General features: G+C 35.7%; 1 protein-coding gene across 1 annotated transcript; it reads left to right on the top strand.

Moving 5' to 3' along the window:
• The first annotated feature begins 4,810 nt into the window (after positions 1-4,810).
• On the top strand, positions 4,811-23,121 carry LOC129570055 (uncharacterized). The gene is made up of 9 exons (XM_055449430.1): positions 4,811-4,991; positions 9,624-9,848; positions 15,696-15,811; positions 16,347-16,425; positions 16,540-16,614; positions 18,837-18,964; positions 19,520-19,667; positions 19,764-19,886; positions 20,401-23,121. Exons 3-9 carry the CDS (start codon positions 15,740-15,742, stop codon positions 21,978-21,980), a joined length of 2,205 nt encoding a protein of 734 aa, XP_055305405.1. The 5' UTR covers positions 4,811-4,991; positions 9,624-9,848; positions 15,696-15,739; the 3' UTR covers positions 21,981-23,121.
• The last annotated feature ends 289 nt before the right edge of the window (positions 23,122-23,410 follow it).

Here is a 23,410-nt window from a genome sequence, read left to right as displayed (position 1 = left end):
TTTAATAATTTATTCTTTTGTTGCAATAAATACAAGCATTTTTCAGAACTAAAAATGAGACACATTTCTTTAAATCAGAAAGACTTTTACGTGTAAAAACTGGAAATTTCATATAAGGCTTGCTTCAGCAGACACATTTTCTTTGTTGAAGAAATTCACCGAACAGTGTAACTGATATAAAACTTCAGAGCGCGCAAATCACTGACATCAACTTACAATTGAATTTCACAACATTTTTTGCTATTGCAAATACTTGATCTTTCTTCCTATTTGTAGACATGAGTTTTAATGAGAATACTGAAGCAGGCCTCAATTCTTCATACTGAGAAACTGGTAGCTCATAGTGAAAAGTAGTTGTGAATTTTGCCGTATCTGTCATTGCATTTATTCGTTGGCGCTAGTGTAATGTCACAAACCTTTCACTGTTTTCTCGACTTTGTAAGGATTTTTGTTAATGCAATTGGGGTATGTAAAACAATTAACCTTCTGACTGTTTTTGGTGACATTTTTGTCACTTTCATTATAAAAAGTGAAAAAAATAACTTTTCATGAAATTTTTTATCTGAAACTTTAGGAATGCTCTTCCGACCATTAAATCTATTATATAAAACGAAAAATTTCTTTAAAAAATTCAACTTTTCATATAAAATTAAATTCCGCACCAGTATGACTGTGTTTGGTGACAAAAATGTCACATGTGTTTTCTAATCAATATGATTATTACTGCATATGAATCTTTTTCTGTATTTTACACTTGTACATTAACTTTGGAGTCTTCTCAACTCAAACAGCAAAAAGTTGAAAGAGACATCATGTATTTTCGGTTTTTCTCTGACACATGCAAATACATCTTGATGACGAGTAGAAAAATCACCAAATCAAAATTTGTCAAACGCAGCATCTACACATCGAACTTTCGAATGGTTCAAAGATTGCAGTGTTATTTGATATAAATAAATGCATAAATAATGAAGATAATATTGTGTTCAATCAAAAATCATATAAATTCAAAGGAAAATATTGAAAAAAATGTTATTTTTCTTTTATATACGTAGGTGACAAAAATGTCACTAAAAACAGTCCATGTTCAATTTACCCAAACACAGCCAGAAGGTTAAAATTCATATAAACATATATATGAACAAAATTCCATTGTTTAACACATATAGGAGTGAGAGCCCCGGGAGTCCAAATACAAATTCACTGAATTCACAGTCACAAAGAAATTAGATTTATACACTCTTCAATCTTTCAATCATTTATTTATTCAAAGTCAAAAATCTTAAGAAAATGAATCATTATCACTTAGAAATGATTTTTTATTTCATCATAGAAACTGAACTACGCCAAACCAAATTTCACAGAATTCAATAGAAAGCACACTAAACGTTTACACACAATCTAGTAAAATTTCATGTTGTTTTTCATTTTATTCAATTAAATCAATACCTTCGTAAACGATTGGTGAAATGTAGAACACTTCATTTGTCTTAGAGCCATCAGCTGCCTTTTGGAACGTATTTTCGACCATTTTCTATCACAACTTGCCGACAGTTTGCAGCGTTTCATACTCCAGTGAACACTGAATCGTGCAAAAATTTATCAAGAGTGATTATTCTGCGAAATGAGTAAGAAATTTGCAAACATGTGTATGGATTCTAAACGACCATGTGCGTATTTTGTTTCGCTGTTATCAATTGATATCCCAAAAACATTTAGTCTAAATTGTTTGTTTGAATGGCATACATAAACATGCGTATGAATTCGTGAAGAACTAGTGTATCTTGAATAGTGTTAGTCCCGGGGTAATCATATTCATTGCTACTCATGGTTTTATTAATTACATTTTCTTTTCACCCGTGTAACTCGTATTTTTATCATTATTTTACGGTGCTAGTAAATGTTCTAATTATAACAATAAAAGATATGTGTTGATATCCGCAATGTGATGTTGACGATACAAAAAAAAAGAAAATACGGGCGGTTATTAGCAGTCAAAAGAGGCACCGAGAAATAAAACGTGATTAATTTATTAGCCGCAAAGCATCATCTGACGTATTTATGAAGGGGAATAATTCATGAGAATTTTACATTGAATTGGATCAAAATATTTACTTTACCAACACGACCGGCTTTTTCCGTCTCGGAATAAATGACAAGTGGCGTGCGTGCATATGTGCAGTGAAATAATAAAACCGTTTTCAAATATTATCCAACTATTGTTTACTTTTAATTGCATTTATATAGTATTAAGTAATGGATTCTCTCATCGTAATGACTCTGTCAGCGAAACTTATGCACCTTGAAAGTGGGTTAAGCACACAGTGATTCATTGCGACGCAATTTCATCCGAGTTTTGCAAAATGGTTCTTTTGCTGAAGAACAAAACGAACGTCGTGTCACTTCGGCTATATTTATTCCAACCAATTAAACCGCAAGACATGAATTCAGATCATAGACACAAAGAACCATAATCGCTTTAATACCCGCCATTGCAATTTCACAATGAACAAACAAACAAACAAAAAACGCGAATAGATGAGAACCTTTGCAAAACATGAATATGCAACATAAATTATTTTCAAACAAAGAATGATTCAAATTTGATATGCGAAACTTGTTAGCTGATTTTATTGGAGATGGAATCGCAATGAAAGTATATTCAAGAGAAATGAATGTGTGCATGGAGAATCAGAAAATCGGAAAAATCACACAATAACTTACACGCATTCAGAGCTATCTTCAAACTGTTTGATTTTGTTTTTTTTTCTCAAATCAAATCGCTTGTTGTAGCTTTTGTTTTCTCTTTCTTTCTTCTAAATGATGAATTAAATGAAAAATGATTCAATTCATTTCCCCGCCCGGTTAAGTGGCCGTAACTATTGTTAGCAGAAAATCGCAACGAAATCATCACTGACGGACCGTCATTTTAATGATTGATCCGTAATATTTCGATAAGTGTAGATGAGCCGAACTGAACTTTTCGCAGCATTTTTTTCTATTTGACTGGCTGTTTGCGTGCTCATTAAATGATATTGTTGAAGATATGTTGAATTTTGAATAAAAGTTTTCTCATTCACGCGATAAATTTAAATTATCGACGGAATTGAAATTGGAATTAAATTATGCGAATTGTTCCGTATATTTACGAATGGGGGAAATTTGAAAGAATCGATTGCCTTTCAAATGGCACTTGTTATATTATATATAATTGAAATATGAGATTTTCGTGTATGTTGAGAGAAAATTGGTGTAAATACTAGAAGCAATACACATTATTGCAAGCCATAAAAGTTTAGATCTAAAATAAACCATTTGGTACATTTCAAATTATTAGATAAATTTAGTCCAAATTTATTCAGAAAAAAAGATTGAATGCTTCATTACCCTCTAATTTTAAGTGTAGCAAAGTATGATTTATTATCGCTGGTATAAAATTAGATTTAGTTACAAATGCATTTCAAAAATGCCGTAAATTGCATGTCTAGTAGTGTTTTGATGTAATCAATTCAAAAGCCTCGATTTGCGTCAAATATCCAACCTATCGATGATCAAATAGAGCAGTTAATATCAATTAATCGACTGCATTGATTTCCACGAAAATGAAACAAACTACTTTTCTTTCATTTAATTAGCCAGCGTCCAGCCAAATGTTGTTAGCTATTTTGGTGAAAATTAATTGTTGGAAAAAGCATTTTAAAGATTCTCCCAGCATTAACAGAACGTTTTCCCATTCATAAAACCGAAAAGCCGCAACGAAAGACTCTTTGTCTTTTGATTCAAGCACATTTCTTCCCAGTACTGTGAGCATTCAATGTGGAGATCAAGATTCATATAAAACCAATGAGAAGAGAAAAAGACGCGGCAGCCAATAATCATACGTAGAATATGTTCGTGAGCTATCAATGCATTCTTGAAGAAAGATGAAACGGTTGGAAGCCATAAAACCCGAATGCGCTATGTGGTTTCCAGAGAACCAAAACCAACGGACCCCATATATGATTCTCTTATGCGCATACATAAAAAGGTGCTGCGGAATATGTGCTATTTAGACCGTTACTATACTTTGCTATGATTACAATGTCGTGTTGGTATTAGAACTCGGGTTTCGTCGTCGTCATCATCATCATCATCATCATCATCATCATCATAGTTGCCGTCGTCATCGAAAATGTTCTCTTATTTCATTTTACGGGCAAGATTGAGAGCTTCGAATTTGGATTAGTTATGTTCATGAGATTGCGTTTAGAGAGAAACCAAATCAAACTGGATTGCGCACACTGAAATGATCGCTGCACGCTTTCAAAGACAAAAACCAAGATGAATCGATTTTGGAAAGTGTTCGGCGTGCTGTGCGCAAAAGCAAATCGACAAATCAAATCCGAAAAGTCTTAGACTAATTGAGTCGGAATATTGATTCTGTTCTAGATCCATCTTTTGTTCTGCCGAACCGCGCGTCATTTTATTGCTTTGGCTTTCGTTTTGGCTTTAGCTCTAGCTCGGTACGATTTTCTATAGGTTAGCAGAGCAACAAAATTGCCGTGCTGCAGACACTGGATCCGTCTGTGGCTCTACGGTGGCACACATCTCTATTCGTAACGTCTGCACAAAACGCTATTCAACAACGGACGATCGAATCAAATGAAAAGAAATAGGAGAAGAGGAGAAGAGGAGGAAAAATGCGGCACAAGCAACATCAGCAGCAGCAGCAGGTCGAAGTATGGCTTAAACGGTGAATGAAAGAAAGCAATGCGAGGCACAAGCGTTTCCGATGGGAGAAAGATACAAAAGAGAATCGAAAAAAAAAAACAGTTGTTCTGTTGGAGCAACAGGTAAAGCGAGACTCTTTTGCACCATCATTAAATACTCTGTGGTAGACTGCTTAGACGTTAGCACGTGCAGCTACGTTATTTCAAAAGGAAAAACTTAATCAACATCGTAGTTTAATTCAAGAGAAAATTTTCGGTGTGAGTTCGAAATTTAGTTTGATTGTGAGAACGAAAAAAAAAGTTTTTTTTTGTGTTTTCAATTTCTGTGTTTGTTATCTGTAGAATAAGTGAAAATTCAACTTTTTCAAGGGGTCCATGGTTAATGGGTGACAAGCGAAAATAGAATCTTTGACTTTTTTGTGCACACAATATTCCCCCGTTTTCCAATGGAGAGTATTAATTTGATCGAATTTTAACGATTTTAGAATCAAATTAAACTAACCGAAGTGGTTTCTTCAATGCGAAACGTAAAAATCAACAAGCAAAAATTGAAAATTAGTTGTTGTTTTTCACGGACTCATTAACTTTTATGATTAATTGCCACAAAATTCAGCGTATCAACCGTTGGATAGGTTCGGTTCGGCCCATGCAAGCCTCTTGGCCATACCACCAAAAGAAATCGGACCGTATAAATACGTATATATAGGAAAATCGTTATCACATCTCTCTCGCCACAACAGGCGGACGGAAAAAAAATTACAAGTGAAGAATTCGATGGAAGATGACTGGTTTATGAAAGTGCACCATAGTCATACGAAATGTGAAGAAAATGAGAGAGAAAGAAAGAAAAAAAACACACACACAGCGCCTCAGCATCTGAGACGAACAATCTCGAATAAATATACGAGGCGAACAAGACGAGAGAATAAGAGACGATACGCTGCAAATGATGTTGGCATGCGTGATTTTGTACACACGCTGAATGTGTGCATGGTAACTGTTCGGTGACCTCAATTCTTATGTTAAATGTAACGAGATTAAAAATTGCATTTTGATCACTCTGTTGGCTCAGTTGAGCAGCTAGTCTGCTCTTCATCATGTTGTTGTTGTTGTTGCCGTTGTCGTGGCTGGTGTTTTGTTTCATTTTAATATTCTTGTTCATCGTGTTGTCGAGGATTCATCATCGGGTGTTATCGGTGCGCGCAGAAGAGAGTGTCTCATCACATACATACCATCGTACGTTTCAGTTACTTGATATATTCTCACATTCTTTCGTTCGCTCAAAATGCCTGTTTCGATCAAATTTTCCATTGATGATGATGATGATCGACTGACTGAAGATGACTCTGGCATTCCGGTATTCGTTTGATCTTCGAGTGTCATCAGCGCAAAAGTATGTTTCCAGATATGTGTGTGTGCGAAAGTCACAAGCAATAAATCACCTCCATTCATCTCATTTATTTATTGTAATGTGAACAATAATCAAAGTGCAGTGCGATTGTTGACAGAATTTGGCACTATCAATGATCATATTCTCAAGAAATTGTCATCACACCACGACAACGGTGAGAAACACAGCAGACAAAATATTCACGGCACCAAGAGTTCATATCTCGAAAGCAGCAAATGTTCGGAAAGCCAAGAAACCGGTGTATCATTTGTGCTTGCTCGTTTGTACACAACACAAATTTCTCCCATCTATTTAATTTAAATACGCATATAAATAAAACAAATATGACCAACATATTGTTGTTGTAGAACGGGCTTGAAAGCTAGAGAGTGCGCGCGAGCGCGATCTCAACATGGTGCGACAATGCCTTTTCCCGTTCAACTTAAGAAACAGTCAGTGTGCGTGCATGAGTGTGTGTGAGTGTAGTGAAATCAACACACCGCGCACCGCGCTGTTCTTTCTCTCGCTCGCTCGCTCTTGGCTTTCAGAGCTATTTCACCATTTTGCGTAAGCAAGTTCTTTTATTTTATTTAATTTTCTTTTTGCGCTGCGATTCTTTCAACAAGTGAGATAAAGTGAAATTATAATGTCGTATTCGTAAATTTACTTTTACATCTGATATACAGATATGAGAGCAGTAAGTTACGCTTTAAATCATTAAATGAATGGCAAGCGACAAACAAAAAACAGGCATGACACTTCAAACTGCGGTTACAATATTTACCATGTCAATAATATCGTTACCAAGAGAAATCTTGACGCATGAAGAATCGAAACTCTTGACTAAATTGTGCGGTAGCTCAATTTAACGCAGAAAAAACGGTACTTGCAATGAAAAACAACAGCAACAGTATCGCCGAGTTAGCATTAGTTATGTTGATAATGAAGCGGTTTACAGTGGAAAATTATATAGCGAGATTAGCTCCGTTTTGAAACGAAACTCTAATTTCGAGCAGTGATGATTTTGAGTCTTCTTCTTCTTTGATTTCCAACAACATCTTGATATGTAATCATAATATTTTCTTAAAGCGCCACTCATCACTCAGCGATGCTCTTGTTCCAATTGTTAACCGCTTGAAATTGTTACTCGCAGATAAATAACATACTATATGAAAGCTTTAAAATTCGAGAAAAAAAAACACTGTAAAAGCAATCATTATCTATCATAAGTCAGAAAAAACATGAACTCGCTCATGAATTACAGTTTTGAAGACTCGATCAAAAAACTTTTTTTTCTTCTCTCAAACGCTTTCATTATTATGATAAATGAGGAGGTTGGCGAAAAAGACAATGAATTATAGGCGCACACACAGGCGCTAATGGATTAATTTCGGACATTTGAAATTGGTTGAACTTGTTCCCTCAAATCCATTAATTATTTTGAATAGCCACCGCTCGCTGTATGATTCAATTTAACGAAGTTGACACACATATTCGTATTCGATCGCGCAACGCAAACAACGGCGAAAAAACGTCGTCGTCATCGTCGTCACTTTAATGATTTTATTTTTCCTTCGCTTTGCGTCTTTGGATGTTTGTTGTTGTTGTTGATGTTTTTTCACAGCCGCCGCCGGCTTCACTAATCGTGTGTTTGATGTTCTTTTTACGAACGATGTTCACCGCCTCGAAACCGGGAGAAAATTAGATGGAACCGTAATAAAAAAATTGTGGAGAAGAGAAATGAAGAAAGAAACAAATCAACAAGAATAGAGAACAATCTAACGAACGCATTCGTATTTGTTTGCGCATTGTCAATGGTACAGTCGACGATTGTGAGAGCGGAAACTCGTGGTAACACACAGAATGTTAGCGGGTTAAATGATGCACGGCTTAGAAATGGGAACCTTTGATATTCTAATTGAATCCATGTTTTTTTTCGGAGGAATTACCAAAAATAAATCAGCAATCTTATCAAATCTGTATTCATAATCATCGCATCATGGTATCGACAGGAATTCTGAGAAATCAATTCCGCTCTTTGGAGTTTGAACGGTGAAAGTGAATTATTCCCTTTTCTCTCTCTCTCTTTCTCGCTTTTCAATACGAAAAGAATGCATAAAATTTAGTTCTCACATGAGTCAGTCATCAATGAGACAGTGAGCCGAATCGCGGTCATTCTTTCGATTAACCAACACACACTCGCCCACTTTCATTCACGGAAACTCCAAATACACACACATAAGCGTCAGCATCGGCATCAGGTTTCCGAAATTATTATCGATCGTGAGGCGAACGGAACTTTCCATCAAATTCTCCGACCTCGAGCTGACTAATCTCAAATTGTAGATCTCTCCGAAAACCGATTTGGTTTGAACTTTTGTTTTTTTCTTCTGTGGTCAGATTTGGCTGTACTTAAAATCAATTACCTTGACTGATGGCCGCGTGATAAGTAAAACAATTTCATGTGCCAGGCTTGTGCCCGAGTTTTCGCCAGCTTTTGTATGATTTGAACATTTTCTTTCGATCAACGTCCAGTCCTGTTCAGTTCAGTTTCAAATTCAAATTGAAATGCAAAACTATGAAGTGGTCTGACAGGCCAATTCAAACGATAGCTATTCCCCCTGGCCAATTTGCTGTCTCGCCTTTTCGCAGCTCACAAACGGTGCTCAGTGTTTTTCGCAGTATAGCGTGAAGAAAAGACGTAACATATAACAGCGTTGGAAAAAAAACATCGCAACAAGCAAATAGGCGGCAGGCAGAAGAAATAAATGAACAAATAGAAAAGACACATAGAAGAATACAAGAATTATATGCTATGCTCACTCACTTGACTTTGAAGCTTCAATTGGATCGCTGGTGCGCTTCTTCTGACCTACCTACCAATCTAAGTGTGTCTTGTTTACGTTTGTTGCGGACGCAAATAAATAACCAAATTCGACATACAACTCTATTTTCTTTTTCGATTTTTCTTTATCATTTTTTTCTCGTCTTTTTCTTTCTATTCTTCTCGTTATAAGGTTTGGTGTGTATGTGCACATGCATAATTTTTAAATTACATAGTACTTTGGGCGATTTTGAAACGATCGCTGGCTTGTGCGAAAAGTGTGAACACACGAAACAGTACGAGCTCATTTGGCTCATTCTATATTCTGAATTGGCAAAACGATCTGAAATTCCGATCAAAAAACACATTTATCGATGTCCTGTTGTCCAAACGAAATATCAATAACGGCGAAAGTAGCCAAAGCAAAACGGAATCCAAGAAAATAGACGACACAACGAAAGAAGAAAAAATGTGCACACGGAGAAAGTCTTATGTGAAATGAGTATGTGTGTGTTTGTGTGCACAACTGAAAATGAAGATTTCATCCGTCGTTATGTCGAATCCAATTAATGTAGCCGTTGATTAAATAATTTGTATCTTTTGATCTTTAGCCACCCAATTAATATTAACTTTATGATCCAGTAGTGTCTTTAAAAAAAATTACGAGATAAGCTTGGCCAAAAATAATTTTTTTCGACAGTTTGGTATTTTTAGCGTAAAAAAATTGTGTCAGTTTTGAACTCGCCGGTTGTTTTTCGCTAATGGAGTTCCATCGAAATAAACTTGAATGAAGCGTTGAAAGAGACATTTTGCTAGAAGTTTTCATTGAACTGGTTTCGTTTAATATCAAGAATCAACTTGAGTAGCAGCGACGACGGCGACGGTGGCAGAAAGAGAAGAACAACAAAAATCCAAAATATTTACGGTAAATTATTATTAAAAATGTATTATTAGGTTTTCATTTTTCTTTCTTTCTCGTCTCTCGAAATCATTTCGTTCTATTTATTTTAAATTTCATAACACACAAAACTCAACCGGAAAAATGGTATAGATCATGGTATGAGGAATGCCGTAGCGCCTTTCCAGTACAGTTTTTGCTTCTTCTTCCACTTCTTCTGTGTGCTAGTGATCACAATCCATTGCGTCGATAAATCGTCAGGTGTTCCATCTATTCAGGCCGAATCGTTGTTATTTTCGGCATATGCGACTATCTAATGTTGAAATCGAATTGGGAATATATCACTGATCAGATCGAAATTCAGTCATTTTGGAACAATGCATTCGCTGTGGCACAAAAATCAAGCACACCAGTATGGCTTTATGAAGCCAATGAAGAGTGTATGCATCGATTTTAATCGCATGAACAGATTTTAATCCGACTCTTTGGTACGATAATCGTAAAAATCTCGCGATCAAGAAAACAGCCTCCGACTTTTTATCTTAGCCTTTATTTTCTGTATATGTGTGTGGCCGAACAGCATTTCACCACGTACTCCATGCATATAGTTTATGGCGGTAATAAAGTGGAAACGCGAGACTAAATTCAATTAATTTTTTTGGCACGATTTCGTTTGGTGTCATATGGATTTTATTGTATATTGAATAGCAATTTACATAAATAACATGATTTTCTAGCCAAACAGATCGAAATGAATTCAATCCGTGTACCGTTTGCAATCACCAGTCTATTGAATTTCCTTCCAACTGAATGCCCGATATCGGATGCGGTACAACTTGATATACACACACACACACATCGACCGCACTATGGAAAATTGTGACATTCTTTTGCTTTCTGTTTTGGTTCCGATCATTAATTGACGAGTCGCTGTGCAAACAATTCTATATATACAATTGCGAAAAGTTTTATACACGTTAGGTGTTATTGTTTCACCAGTTTGACTTGTTTTTTAAGAGAATGTGTGTATGAGAGCGCGTGCGCGCATCTGCACTCGCACGTTCGCTCGTGCGGTTCGTCTATTCAAAACGAAACAAATGCTAAATGCGGCTAAGTTGCAAAATTATCAGTAAAATGTGCCTTTGTGATTTTTATGAAGGAGATGGCGAGAATAGAGAAGATAGCAGAAAAAAACAGTACAAATAAGTTTTATTTTCACCTAGGCCCAAAGCCACGAATCAAAGCAAACGGAAAATGATGGACCGTGCCGTGTATAATTTCGCTGTGAAACTTTCTTTACGATCTATACAGCCATGAAATCGATTTGATTTATGTCATTTAAAATGGCACCGAAGCCTTGCAATTGATCGTTCGTTGAATGAAAATAGCCAAAAGAAATTGCTCTCAAAACAATCATTTAACCATGAATTTGAATTGCTCTATAGGTTGACCAGCCAATTTCATGTACACAAAACATAAACATGATATTAGAGCGATACGTACACATTTATACCTGCTTGTCATTCCATTCCCCCCCCCCTCACGTTCATTCGCTGACCAGTTTAAACATCAATTCATCAATTTACTGTCTTAAAAGAACGGGCAATAATTAACGTAATCTGTCTAGGGAAACACATTTTTAGCTTGCATATCAGATATAACAATCTAGATACACACGTCGGCAGAACAAATCAATCACATTTTCATTTGGATAATAATAAAAATCGTTGTAATTAAAACAAATTAAAGCGGAACGAAAATGTGAAGAGAGGAAAAAAAACTCACACACTGAAACAAAATCAGTGTGAAAACTGTGCGAATCAGCGGGCTTTAAACAAGTTTTTGAAGTTCATGATCAGATTCAGTTCGATGCGCCGCAATATTCTTGCTCTTTCTCTCTCATTTTCCATCACCATACTGCTGCATACACATAGCGTCGAAAATGTTCCAATGAAATGGTTGCACTACCGTTTCGAAGCAACGCATGCACCAGAAATGAAGTGTTCGTGACGAAAATCAACTTGTTCGAACTTTCAATAGAAATCCACCTTGGATTATTATTGGTATCGTTCATATGCATTGCGTGAGCTGTGCAGCTGAAATCATGTGCAATTAGTAATTCTATCTCGATACTGAGAGCGGAGTATGCCGATGCCTTTTCTCAAGTCGTCTATCTCTTTCTCGCTTCAGTTTTTCTTCGGGAACTGTTTGGAGAAAATCAACCGTTAACATACCGCTCAAGTACAACAAATAATAACAACAGCAACAACATCAACAGAAAAAAAACACGTACGGAACGAAAAATTTTCGATCATGCTCGACTCGTACATTTTCATCTAACTATTAGAGCATTTCAAGTATGTGTATATGCTCGATGAGTAATGGGTATTGAGCTTCTCATCATCCGTTTCGATATTCCATCGATTCCATTCATTGGAGTCGGAACTCGGAATTGGTGAATCGAATATATCAAAGGAAATTAGATTTTTCTTATAAGGCCAACGCTTTTTCTCTCTATGCTCTTATGCTCTCGCAAAATCTGCGAAATGGCGTTTGCTGTATGGTTTTCTTTTTTTTGCTTCTATCTTTCCCGATCTTGCCCATGAATCGAACCACACTCACGTCATTCTTCTCGATTCTTCTTTTGAAATGGTCAGCGCACACTTTGAAATTCTGAACAGAATTCACATATCAAAAATATGAAACTTCACTCAAAAGTGTTAGACTTGATGTATCGATTTAATTAATTCACGCTAATCCCTTTCAACAAGACTGCGCATGAGTGTGAGTATTTGCATCTTTGTGTCAGACTTTCAAATATCTTGTACGATCATTTGCATCAAAATTACAATGAATCAATTCACATCGCGTCCTCACGGAGTGAGAGATAGAGAGAAGGAGAGAGATATATAAACGGCATTCCTATGAAAGCAAAGCACAAAAGCGTGTTGCCAAACCATAACAAAAGAACTTTCAATTAATTTGTAAATGGAATTGAGTGAGCAGCTTTGTTACCATCATTAAGGCCATAATGCCATCAGCCAAGAAAAAAAATCCATTTGCTATTAGCCAATAAAAGTTTTCATTGTTTTCCATAGAATCTTGAAAGATCTTGAAAACTAAATACGAAAAAACAACGGAATTGAAATCTTCGTCATCAGCAGGCCACACAATTTCTTCGCACGTTTTTCAATACAGCCATTTTTCTGGTGTCATAAAAAACGCTATCTAACGGAAAAAAAATCAATGAATAATCAGAATATACATTCGAAAAAAAAAATTGCTCACTCTGAAATAAAGCTGTATAAAAAAGAAATATCGCTGATTCACTAACATTTGAACGCACGAACTATGCAAAAACTGCTCAATTTTATTCACAATAGAAACGAAATTAATTTGTTTAACATGAAGAAAAAAAAGCTTCAAATGCACCATTTTTAGAAACTAATGGCCACGAATTATTTGCTATTATCATCGAAACAGCAAAAAAAAAATGGTGAAGAAAGTGAGTTCATTCACTTTCTACGTGTTCCGAAACGTATGCACTATCGCCGTATGCGTGGTCATTGTGACTTCATTTTACGTTTACATAAAAACAAATCGGCATGTAAATAAAATCTGGTTCTTTTTTCGACCATTTTCATGCAATGTTCGGTCACGCTTTCGTCCGTTCAAGTGTGTTAAAATTTGTTCACTTGAAAATGTCCAGCAAAATAAACAGTAGACAAACTTTGACTGGATCAAATGTTGATACTTGTATATTTCAAACAATCGCGGCTTTTCACACTGTGCTTTTTCGGACTGCATTCGCTATGAAATTATGTAAATCTCTTTTGATACTCATGACACTTATTATTTGGCCGAAGATTTGAACAAGAGATTCGTTTTTCTCTCTCGAATCTAGATGAAACAATAGAATTATTATTTTAGAATTACTTCATCTTGATTGCATGCATGTTGATCAGAAAATGCTCTCGAAACATATTGTTGTCGTGACATTATACACAAGTAAACGTCATCACGTATTTGCATAAAAAAAATGAATCGGAATGGCACAAAACAGAAAGAGGAAATGTATGGATCAAAAGGTGGAAAAAGAATTTTGTTTACTGTTTTCATGGGCGTGAAAACAATAACGAACGGCATGAAATTTATATTAACATAAGATGATGAACAGAACGATGCTGTACAACTAACAAGTACAATACCATGTCATGAGTAGCGCAACAGATCGTGAATAACTATTTTTTCTCTCGTCTTTCTGTTCTCTCTGTCTCTCACCATCACAAAACCGACGGAAAGAGAGAGAGAGAGAGAGAGAGGGAGAGGGAGAGAGAGAGAGCGAAAAAAAATACAACAAACAACATTTTCACTACAATTTTGTTCCAGTGATTATCTGATTCTCGTTTTGTTTGTCACACAAAATGAATAAAGCATAACATTTGTCTTGGAAAATCTGAAAATAAAAATACAATCAAACTGTAGCTACCTTTATTCAGAAAATTTCTTTTGATAATTGTGACAACTCATTCTAGTTTTGTGTGTGTGGATGTGTTTATTATTTGCCTCTGTCTTTCGTTCGCAAAAGAACAAAATGAATGACAAACAAGTAGAAGCAAAATGTGGAACAATCTTTTGTCTGATGTATTCAGATTTCAATTGTGGTAAGATTCAATTAAGGCGACCAAAAAAAATATTATTTCACATTCATTTGGCACCACCGCATCGGGCAATATAGAATTTGTTATATTAGAATGATTACTATGGTTATGGGTTATTTAATTTCCAACTTGAATGCAAGCCAGTGGCTGTCTGTCTGCATGAAAAATAAATGGCAACTCAGTTTGTTTTTATTGTAATTCACCTGCATACTCAGTCAGATCATAAACCAGTTTGAAAAAAAAAAACGTAAGAATCGCTCCAAATGACTTTATTCTACTCGACATCCACTTTTCAGCGAATAAAACCATTCAAGCTGTTTATTTACTTATTGCGGCGTTTGATCAGAATTGTCTTTTTTTATTAACTGGGGAATAAATACAAGTTATAAAAATAAGTTGATGATTGTCACGGATGATGCTTTATAATTGGCTTCAATTTCATTAAAATTCCATTCCGATTTCATTTAATCGGGTCATTTGATGGATATCGGAAATAAACGGTTAAAACTGTCATTACGAATCATCTTCCATACACCATTTTGTTGAACAAATACAACCATTTCCGATGGAAATGCCGGTAGACAACACGCAATAGCTTATCGAGTGCGGGTGATATCGTTCAACCATATAATCTGGCACATTTGGTCCAACTTTCAATCGTTTCTTAAATACCGTTAACATTCACAACGAATTCACCAACGGCCTATCCATTATCATCTCACAGAGGTATTATCATCGTCTGGTTTGCAAATTAAACGAGAAAAAAGCGTGTTGTTGCAGACATAGTTCGGCCATGGTTGATTATGCTATTAAGGAATGCGAGTAATATTCAAATTGAAGTGTTTGTCTTTTATCAACACGGTTTCTGTGTCAAACTCTCATGGTAGTCTCAACGTGCAAAATGTTACGTTTCTTTCCGCTGAATCGACGAAAATAGGCCTTCTTTTTTTATCAAAACTGTGCTTTTCTATTTACATGAAATCTCAATGTAAATTAATCACAAATTCCAATCTATTTAAACGAATTGAGTGTGATCTTTTTTCTCATTGTTATCAGCTATAGCAGCAAAAGCACGATTTGAGGCGCGTGTGGTGCTTTCTTTTCCTTTGTTTTGTTTTACTTTCGATCTATTTCGATGCTGTTTTTCGTTTTTTCTGCATCTTCTTCAATATAATCTGAAAGTGTCTTCTTCTTTTCGTCTCTTTTTTTTCAGATACTTATTCACAGAACACAATACAAAAAAGAATCCGCTCCAAAATGTGGAGCTCACACAGAGATCCTACGAGGTTGTGGGATCTAAAAATCATTTATATAATCTCTAGTTTTATGGTAAGTCAACAATAAATTTATGATTAAATCAAACAAACAAAAATCATCCTAAACTCATCCATCATGATTAGTTATGATGTTGCCAACATCGTCAGTGCAAATTAATACACAAAACGTCGAAGTGATACGAACAAATCTCACGGTATTCTCAGACAGAATTTCAGCTCCATTTCGTATAGGTCGCGAAGAAAGTAACACAATAAAGCCATAATAATACGTTGAATGGAACATATTATAAATGCTCGATCAATTTGCTTTAATTAATTGAAATGGTCAAATTCTCAAACCGGAACAACGATTCATAAATTCATAATTTTATTTGGATATGAAAAATAAATAAAAACAACAGAAATTTTGTTGCGGATTATAGCACTAAATCGCTATACACTGAACACATTTACAAGATAAAGCAAACGAATTCTTAGTCGTAGTGTGATAAAGCAAAGCGAATTCCATTGTTCCGGAACTTGAACGTTTCTCGTTACAGCGGCGGCAACTGAGATTAAAATGACTCTATTGTCACAATTTTTTTCAGATTAATTTAGTATTAGCCGGTAACGAAATATGGCCACTAGATCGACCCGATGGAATGCCAACGATAAATTCTTTAGAAGGTAAGCCACGGGAAAATTTCCGAAAAAAAGCTTCATTAAATTCACCCATTCATCAGAAATAATGATTTAAAATAAAATTCTATTCTTTTTTCAATGTTTTACCTCAATTTATAGTTATGTGTGGTAAGGATCATATGGATGTTCATCTATCATTTTCGGCACCATTCGATGGCATTGTGAGCTCAAAAGGTATGCGAAAGAGAAACCATCGTTTATTATTCATTTTTTTCGCTTTCAAAAACGATCAACAATATATTTGTATTTAAATACAAAATAAAATCCACATCTTCAGTTCATTGTGTGCGATTAACACTGTGTAACAAATTTTGGGTAAAAAAAAAGTTATTGAAAACGACCACCATGGCATGGAAGTACTCCTTTGGCATAGCAAAACCCACGCTGGGTTTTGCGATTTTGGCTCAGGTTGTTATTTTTTCGGCCTGTGTAATTTTTTTGTTTTATATGATTTTTGCAATATTGATGTCATCACTTTTTGGTCAATAACGCATTCAGAATCGAAAATATCGTCTTATTTTCTCAAGCAAAGTTGTAGCGAAGAGTCCAATAAACAAATTTTATGAACAAACTATACATGAAAAATCCCATCTAGTAGGTGCCATGGAGCGAAATGTCAAAATGTGGGAATTAATGTCCACAAAGAGACAAAAGAATCATGTGTCATTTATTATTTTGTATTAGTGTTTTTCTTCAGATAATATTCGGCTTCTTTCAAAACGAAGTTGCAACACTTGAAATTGGTTGTGCCGTGTTCTAAACTTGATGATGACAATTTTTTCACTCTTTGCATGCAAAAAGTCGAAATAACTGTGATTTTCTTTTCTAAATTGAGTTTATGAATGGAAAAGTGATTTTGTATCAAATTGGATAAACAAATTAAATCTTCATCAGAACAGTGAAGATATTAGTATTACCAACCAGATGGCGACATAGAAAACATTCAATTTAGAACATCTGTCTTTTGACAGCACAAAAAGGTTTGAGGTTCTTTGAAATCACCCCCCTCTGGACGACCAACCTTCAGAAGCTCTTGGTTTGGTGAACATTGAGTCATGACATATGATATATGAGTAGTTTGCAGCGAAAATGTAATACAGAAAAGTTGCGCGGAAAAATGTCAAATGAAAAGAGATAGCTATATAGTTCACTATAGTTTACTATACAGTTTACTATATAGCTATCATTTTTCCGCTCATTCATCATCGACATTTTTCCGCGCAACTTTTCTGTATTACATTTTCGCTCTAAACTACTCATATTTAAATTTTGGCGGTATGGCATTTTAAAACTGATGTTCTTAGCTGAAAAATAAGGCCAATGCCACATGCCAATGACGTCTGGTAGGGTACTTATGGCTGCCTAATCGATGATTAGTGCCAAAATAGTGCCTTAAATGAACATGTCATCACTTGGGAAGCCATAAATCTCCAAATGGACATCATAGGTAGATCATATTGGCCCTATTTTTTAGCTGCAAACCTAGGCTTTAATGTAGCATACATTAAAAACTGAAATATGGCTGTTGTCATGACTTTGTTTGGCCAAATGTCCACCAAACGCTCGAAATATGGTCCAAAACTTGAAATTTCCCTACAAATAAGTGATTTTTTTTCCACTAGACTAGCTTAAAAACAAGTCCACATTATCTGCAGAGACACTTTAACGAAAATTCAAGCAAAAAATATGGAAAAATATACAGATATTTGCATGTAATAGTCCAGAATTCTCAGAAAATTGACCATTTTTGGTACCAAAGAGCGATTTTGAGCCCAAAAGGTAGACAGAACATGATTTCTTTGAGTTGATATGTTAAGCAAAGTTGATCAGTTATATGTTCGCTGAAATTGTTTTTTAAAAAATGGCCAGAAAAATCGAATACGCTGCGAGTTATGGTTGGAAAATTGAAAAAATCGGCAATTTTTTCTACATTTTGCTCCATAGCACCTACTAGATGGGTTTTTCATGTATAGTTTGTTCATAAAATTTGTTTATTAGACTCTTCGCTACAACTTTGCTTGACAAAATAAGACGATATTTCCGATTCTGAATGCGTTATTGACCAAAAAGTGATGACATCAATATTGCAAAAATCATATAAAACAAAAAAATTACACAGGCCGAAAAAAATAACAACCCGAGCCAAAATTGTAAAACCCAGCGAGACGTTTGCTATGTCATAGGAGTACTTCCATGTCATGGTGGTCGTTTCCAATTACTTTTTTTTACCCAAAATTTGTTGCACTGTGTAATATGCCACTTGTTGCTGTTATTATTGTTGTTGTTGATGTTGTAGCCTGTATATTGTTTCTTCTTTTTATATCGCAAATATCAAACGCATTCATTCCTCTTTTTGTTCTGTTCTCTTCTTATCGCAACGCGACGGCATTATGTAGGTCAGCACTCCGATCCGAGATGTATTTATGTGCCACCGTCATCGGGAAAGACATTCTATGCATTTCGGATAGCGTATGCACGGTGTGGTACGAAACCTGATCTGAACGGTCAATTTTACGAGAATACAGTAAGAAATATGGCTACGTTTATTCTTATTATTCTTGATTAAGCGATTTGTTTGTATTTACGAGTTACTTGTTGCATTTTATCTTCATCGATTTCAAAATTGGGGTCATTTTTACTGTAAATATTGCTTGAGTGCTATTTTAAGTATGTTAACGGGTTGCGTTTGCCTCCATCGAGCGCGAACGATTTGGCGAGTGTGCCGCAAATGTCCTTCATATAATACACACATCGGCAAATGATTCCGATTCATTGATGAAATTGGAGCAAACACTGAATATATTATATTGACGGTTTATTGAATCTAAAACAGTGAATTATAACCTTCTTCTATATAACTGGTTGTCACCGATGTCATATTGTCAATGAATGGTTTTCAGTGTTACGTTCCGAGAAATGCTATGGAATTCGGTTTTATTAACATAATTAATTCTGTAATCGGCAAAATCGTAAAGATTTCAAAATAAACTAATACTGCTTATTGTTACAATCATAAATCATTTTCTGCGCGCTGTATCATTTAATAAATTTGATTGCATTCTTAATGTGTATCATTTAGATTGTCATTCAATACGACAAAGATTTGCTTGAAGTATGGGACGAGGCGAAACGACTCCGATGTGAATGGTTCAATGATTATGAAAAGACCGCATCAAAACCACCGATGGTCATCGCCGACTTGGACGTTATCCAATTGGACTTCAGAGGTATTATTTTCTTGATTCAATGATGATAGGTTCTTTTTCTGAACGAAAGCACACGATGAATATTCTAAAATAAATGACGGCTAAATCGTTTTGAAGGTGACAACGTTGATTGCTGGATGGAAATACAGAGTGGCAAAGGACCGTGGGCTCCACCCGTGAGTGGAATTGTACCAATTGGATCGACACTTACACTTGTTGTTGCTATTAACGACTTTCGAGGTAATTACTATACTTAGGCGCTCGTCTGAAGTGTATGAACGGAATGAAGCCATTTATGACTGAAACTGTCTCTAAAACGCTCACTTCATTTTCAAGTGGTCATTTTGAAAATGTATTTCAATTAGATAAAATCTCAAGATCAATTTTAATGATAATCTGTTTCGATTATCTACCGTCAGCTTTTTTAAGATTTGATGCCATTTTTAACTTGAACTGTATACAAGTATCTTCGACCCAAATCGACGATACTTAATCCAAATGATTTTTCCATTATGAAATATTTCTAAAACACATTTTCTACATTCCAAAAATATTTACTCAAATATGCTAAAACCGAGCAGACTATTTCCGAACGCTTTTGTTTTAGAATCAATCTCAAAGTCACGACCATACCTATTCTCAATTTAATGGTCCACTTTTAAGCAGTTATGTGGTGAAACCAGTATTTTTCAGACTAATCGCTGCCAACTCGAAATGATTGATTAATGTAAACGATTTTCGTTGTTTATTTTAGGTGAATTCGATATGCGTGTAAAATCGTGTATAGCGTCAGACGGTTCAGGACACATTATAAATCTATCCGATGAATACGGTTGTGTTTTGCGACCAAAGATGATTTCACGATTTTTGAAAGCCCGACAACCCGATGAAAAAGCAACGGTCATAACATACGCATTTTTCCATGCTTTCAAATTCCCGGACGCTTTAAGTGTGCATATCAAATGTAAAGTGGAAATTTGCCGTCACGGATGTTTGGACCATTGTCAAGCGAGCGGCAGTAATGAGCGTCATGATATAATTGAACAGGAAATGATTGAACCATCGATCGAACGTGAAAGCAATCATTTGGAATCCGACCACCGCAACACGATTCATGAAAATAACGAACCGGACAGTGACATCGATGATGAAGATGTGGAAGAAACATCATTCTACGATCAAATCGCTGAGGTTGTTGGACTGAAGAGCAAGGGCAATTCAAAGGAAGTACCGAACAGTGCCGAAAAACAACAGCAGCAACATCAACACGGTCCGATGGTCGAGCAACCAGAGGCTATTATTCATCAGAAACAACAACAGCAAATGAAACAGCATCAACAGCAACAGATCCAACAACAAATTCAGCAACAACAACTCAAACAACAGCAGCAGCAACAGCTCCAACAACAACAGCTTAAGCAGCAACAGCAACAGCAAATCCAACAGCAGCAGCTTCAACAACAACAACAATTTATCCAAAATCAACAGCTTCAACAGCAACAGCAGCAACAAGAACAAGAACAGCCACCACAGTCCCAAGCACCACACTTTATTCGCACGGAACATGATCTGCCACAAGCTCAAGCTCAAATCAATGAATTACCGTTGAATCAACAGCAACAGCCACAGCAACAGAAAGATGTGCCCGAAATCCAGGAGGTGCACGACGTTCATGACGATATAATTGATGACATTCTGCCACAAGACCAACCAATGCACGAAATGTTACGGCAAGCATACCTCGAGGCGAAGAAAGCGCAAGCCGAAAAAGCAGAGAAATTCCCACAAGGACCACGAAACTTTGGAAAAGATCGCATGGGATTGCCACCAATGGCGGGACCAAGATCACTGAATCTCGGCGAAGAGGTGCGACCAATTTTCCGTACATTTACCGCTAATAATCGTACATATCGCGCTCGACACCGGCGATCGGTCGTTGTTTCCGATCGTCAGGCGCGCAGTGCAGATATCGGTGTGACCGGTGTGTTTGACGTCATTTCTGAAGCCGATTTGGCCTTTAGCCCACGTGACGGAAAACCAGAAACGGAAACCGTTTTCCAAGGAAAAATCGCCGAGGAAGTCGTTTATGGTATTTGTATGCCAGTACCTGGTTTCAGTATTCTCTTCATTTTGGTTACATCAGCAACCGTTGTTTCGGCTCTGATCGCTGGCTCATTACTCTATCGCTATCAATTACAAAAGGCTGCATTTGAAGCACAAAATAGCAACATGAATCCCAACACTTTTGCCTCTTGGATGACTCTTCGACTATTCCGCATGAACAACATGCACGCATGCGATGCTGGGAATCCAGGCTTAACGACTGGGGAATAGGGAAATCCATCCAATAAAGTTTGAAGCGAATAAGAGTCATGCCACCAAAACACTGTAAGAATTTCCATGACTTTTGACTGAATCGACTGCAATATCAACAAATAAACGCAAATAAGCATTTGCCGGAAATTAGAGAAATCGATGAAGCAGAGAAAAACGACATAAAAAACACTTTAGTAATTTGAGTAGCAAAACCGCCAAAGCATTTCACTCTGGCCAATCACCAGTTTATAATTCAATTTAAAAAGAAAAAATACGGAATAAAACAATTGTCGGGGAACAACGGAAAAGAAAGCAATAATCAAAAACTAAAGAGATTAAGCCCTAACTTCTAAACAGAATCCATAATTCGTAAGCAGCATATAGAGCGAGAGTTTTTAATGCTTCCGTATGATTCGTACTTGGTATAACCATTGATGTTGTTATCATTACGTTTGTTTTGCCCATAGAAATGTACTTAATTTATTTATTGATTGTAGACTTTAATATATCGATGAATTTTAGAATAGCTAATCTCTTCGAAATTCATTTGAAAAAAAAAATCTATTGATGAAACAATGACAATCAAATGATATGTTTGAAGGCATTGTTACTAGTCTTTCCTTTGTAAAAAACATTAGAGATGCTCCATTCATTCGCAAGAATTTGTGTTCAGTCCTTCAATTTTGATTTCCTTCTAAAACCTTCACATGGCTACAGCCAATCAATGATCAAGCAACATTATTTGAAATTCAAAATAGCATCTTGTATTAATTACGGATTCCACAGAAAATACATTTAATTTATTGGAATATGGATCATCTTTGGAGTTTCTGATTTGTAATCCGAAATTTGGAATACATCTGTTCGACGCATCAGCATCAATTCTTAGGAAAATTGGGTGATTCAATCTTATTCTTCCAAATTTCTTGAACAATCATGAAATTCTATTGATGGTACACACACACACACATTTGTTAAAATATTCCTACGTCCAGAAAAATAGTGAAAAAAAAATTAAAAATATTGTTCATATTATATCGCTTTTTAGTAATGTAATTGAGAGCTATTTATTTGGAAATCATTTATAAAATCATACATTTGTAGCGATCTTTTGTTTAAGGAAAATTTATATAGAGACAAATAAAAGTAATTAGAAAAATTGTTTGCGTTTTGCACCAAGTTTTTTTTCCTATTGTCGAGAGATGATTTGACTGGACGAATTGTAAGTAAATATAGATCAAGCTTCCCTTGCCGATTCCAAAAATCGTGTATTTAGGCTCCAATTTTGCACGTATTTTAAATGGAGGTCTCTTCAATTTGTGGCATATCTTCAGGAAAAACTTTGAAATATTTGTCAAAAATTTGAAGGTTTAACGATTTTGAGGTTTAAGCCAGAAAATCAAAATCTGGATCAAAATGACTGCAGCAAATTAGGAAACAACGCGTAG

Source organism: Sitodiplosis mosellana, unplaced genomic scaffold, assembly GCF_009176505.1.
Source record: "Sitodiplosis mosellana isolate CC-2019 unplaced genomic scaffold, AAFC_SMos_1.0 Smas_scaffold_47, whole genome shotgun sequence".
NCBI classification, from domain to species: Eukaryota; Metazoa; Arthropoda; class Insecta; order Diptera; family Cecidomyiidae; genus Sitodiplosis; species Sitodiplosis mosellana.
This window is presented reverse-complemented; position numbering and strand designations above follow the sequence as displayed.

Bases quoted from the DNA above. Each gene is read 5' to 3' on its own strand.
- LOC129570055 (XM_055449430.1), top strand. From the start codon at position 15,740: ATGTGGAGCTCACACAGAGATCCTACGAGGTTGTGGGATCTAAAAATC. The intron at 18,965-19,519 runs GTAAGAAATATG...TGTATCATTTAG, and splicing joins GTCAATTTTACGAGAATACA to ATTGTCATTCAATACGACAA. The intron at 19,668-19,763 runs GTATTATTTTCT...ATCGTTTTGAAG, and splicing joins TATCCAATTGGACTTCAGAG to GTGACAACGTTGATTGCTGG.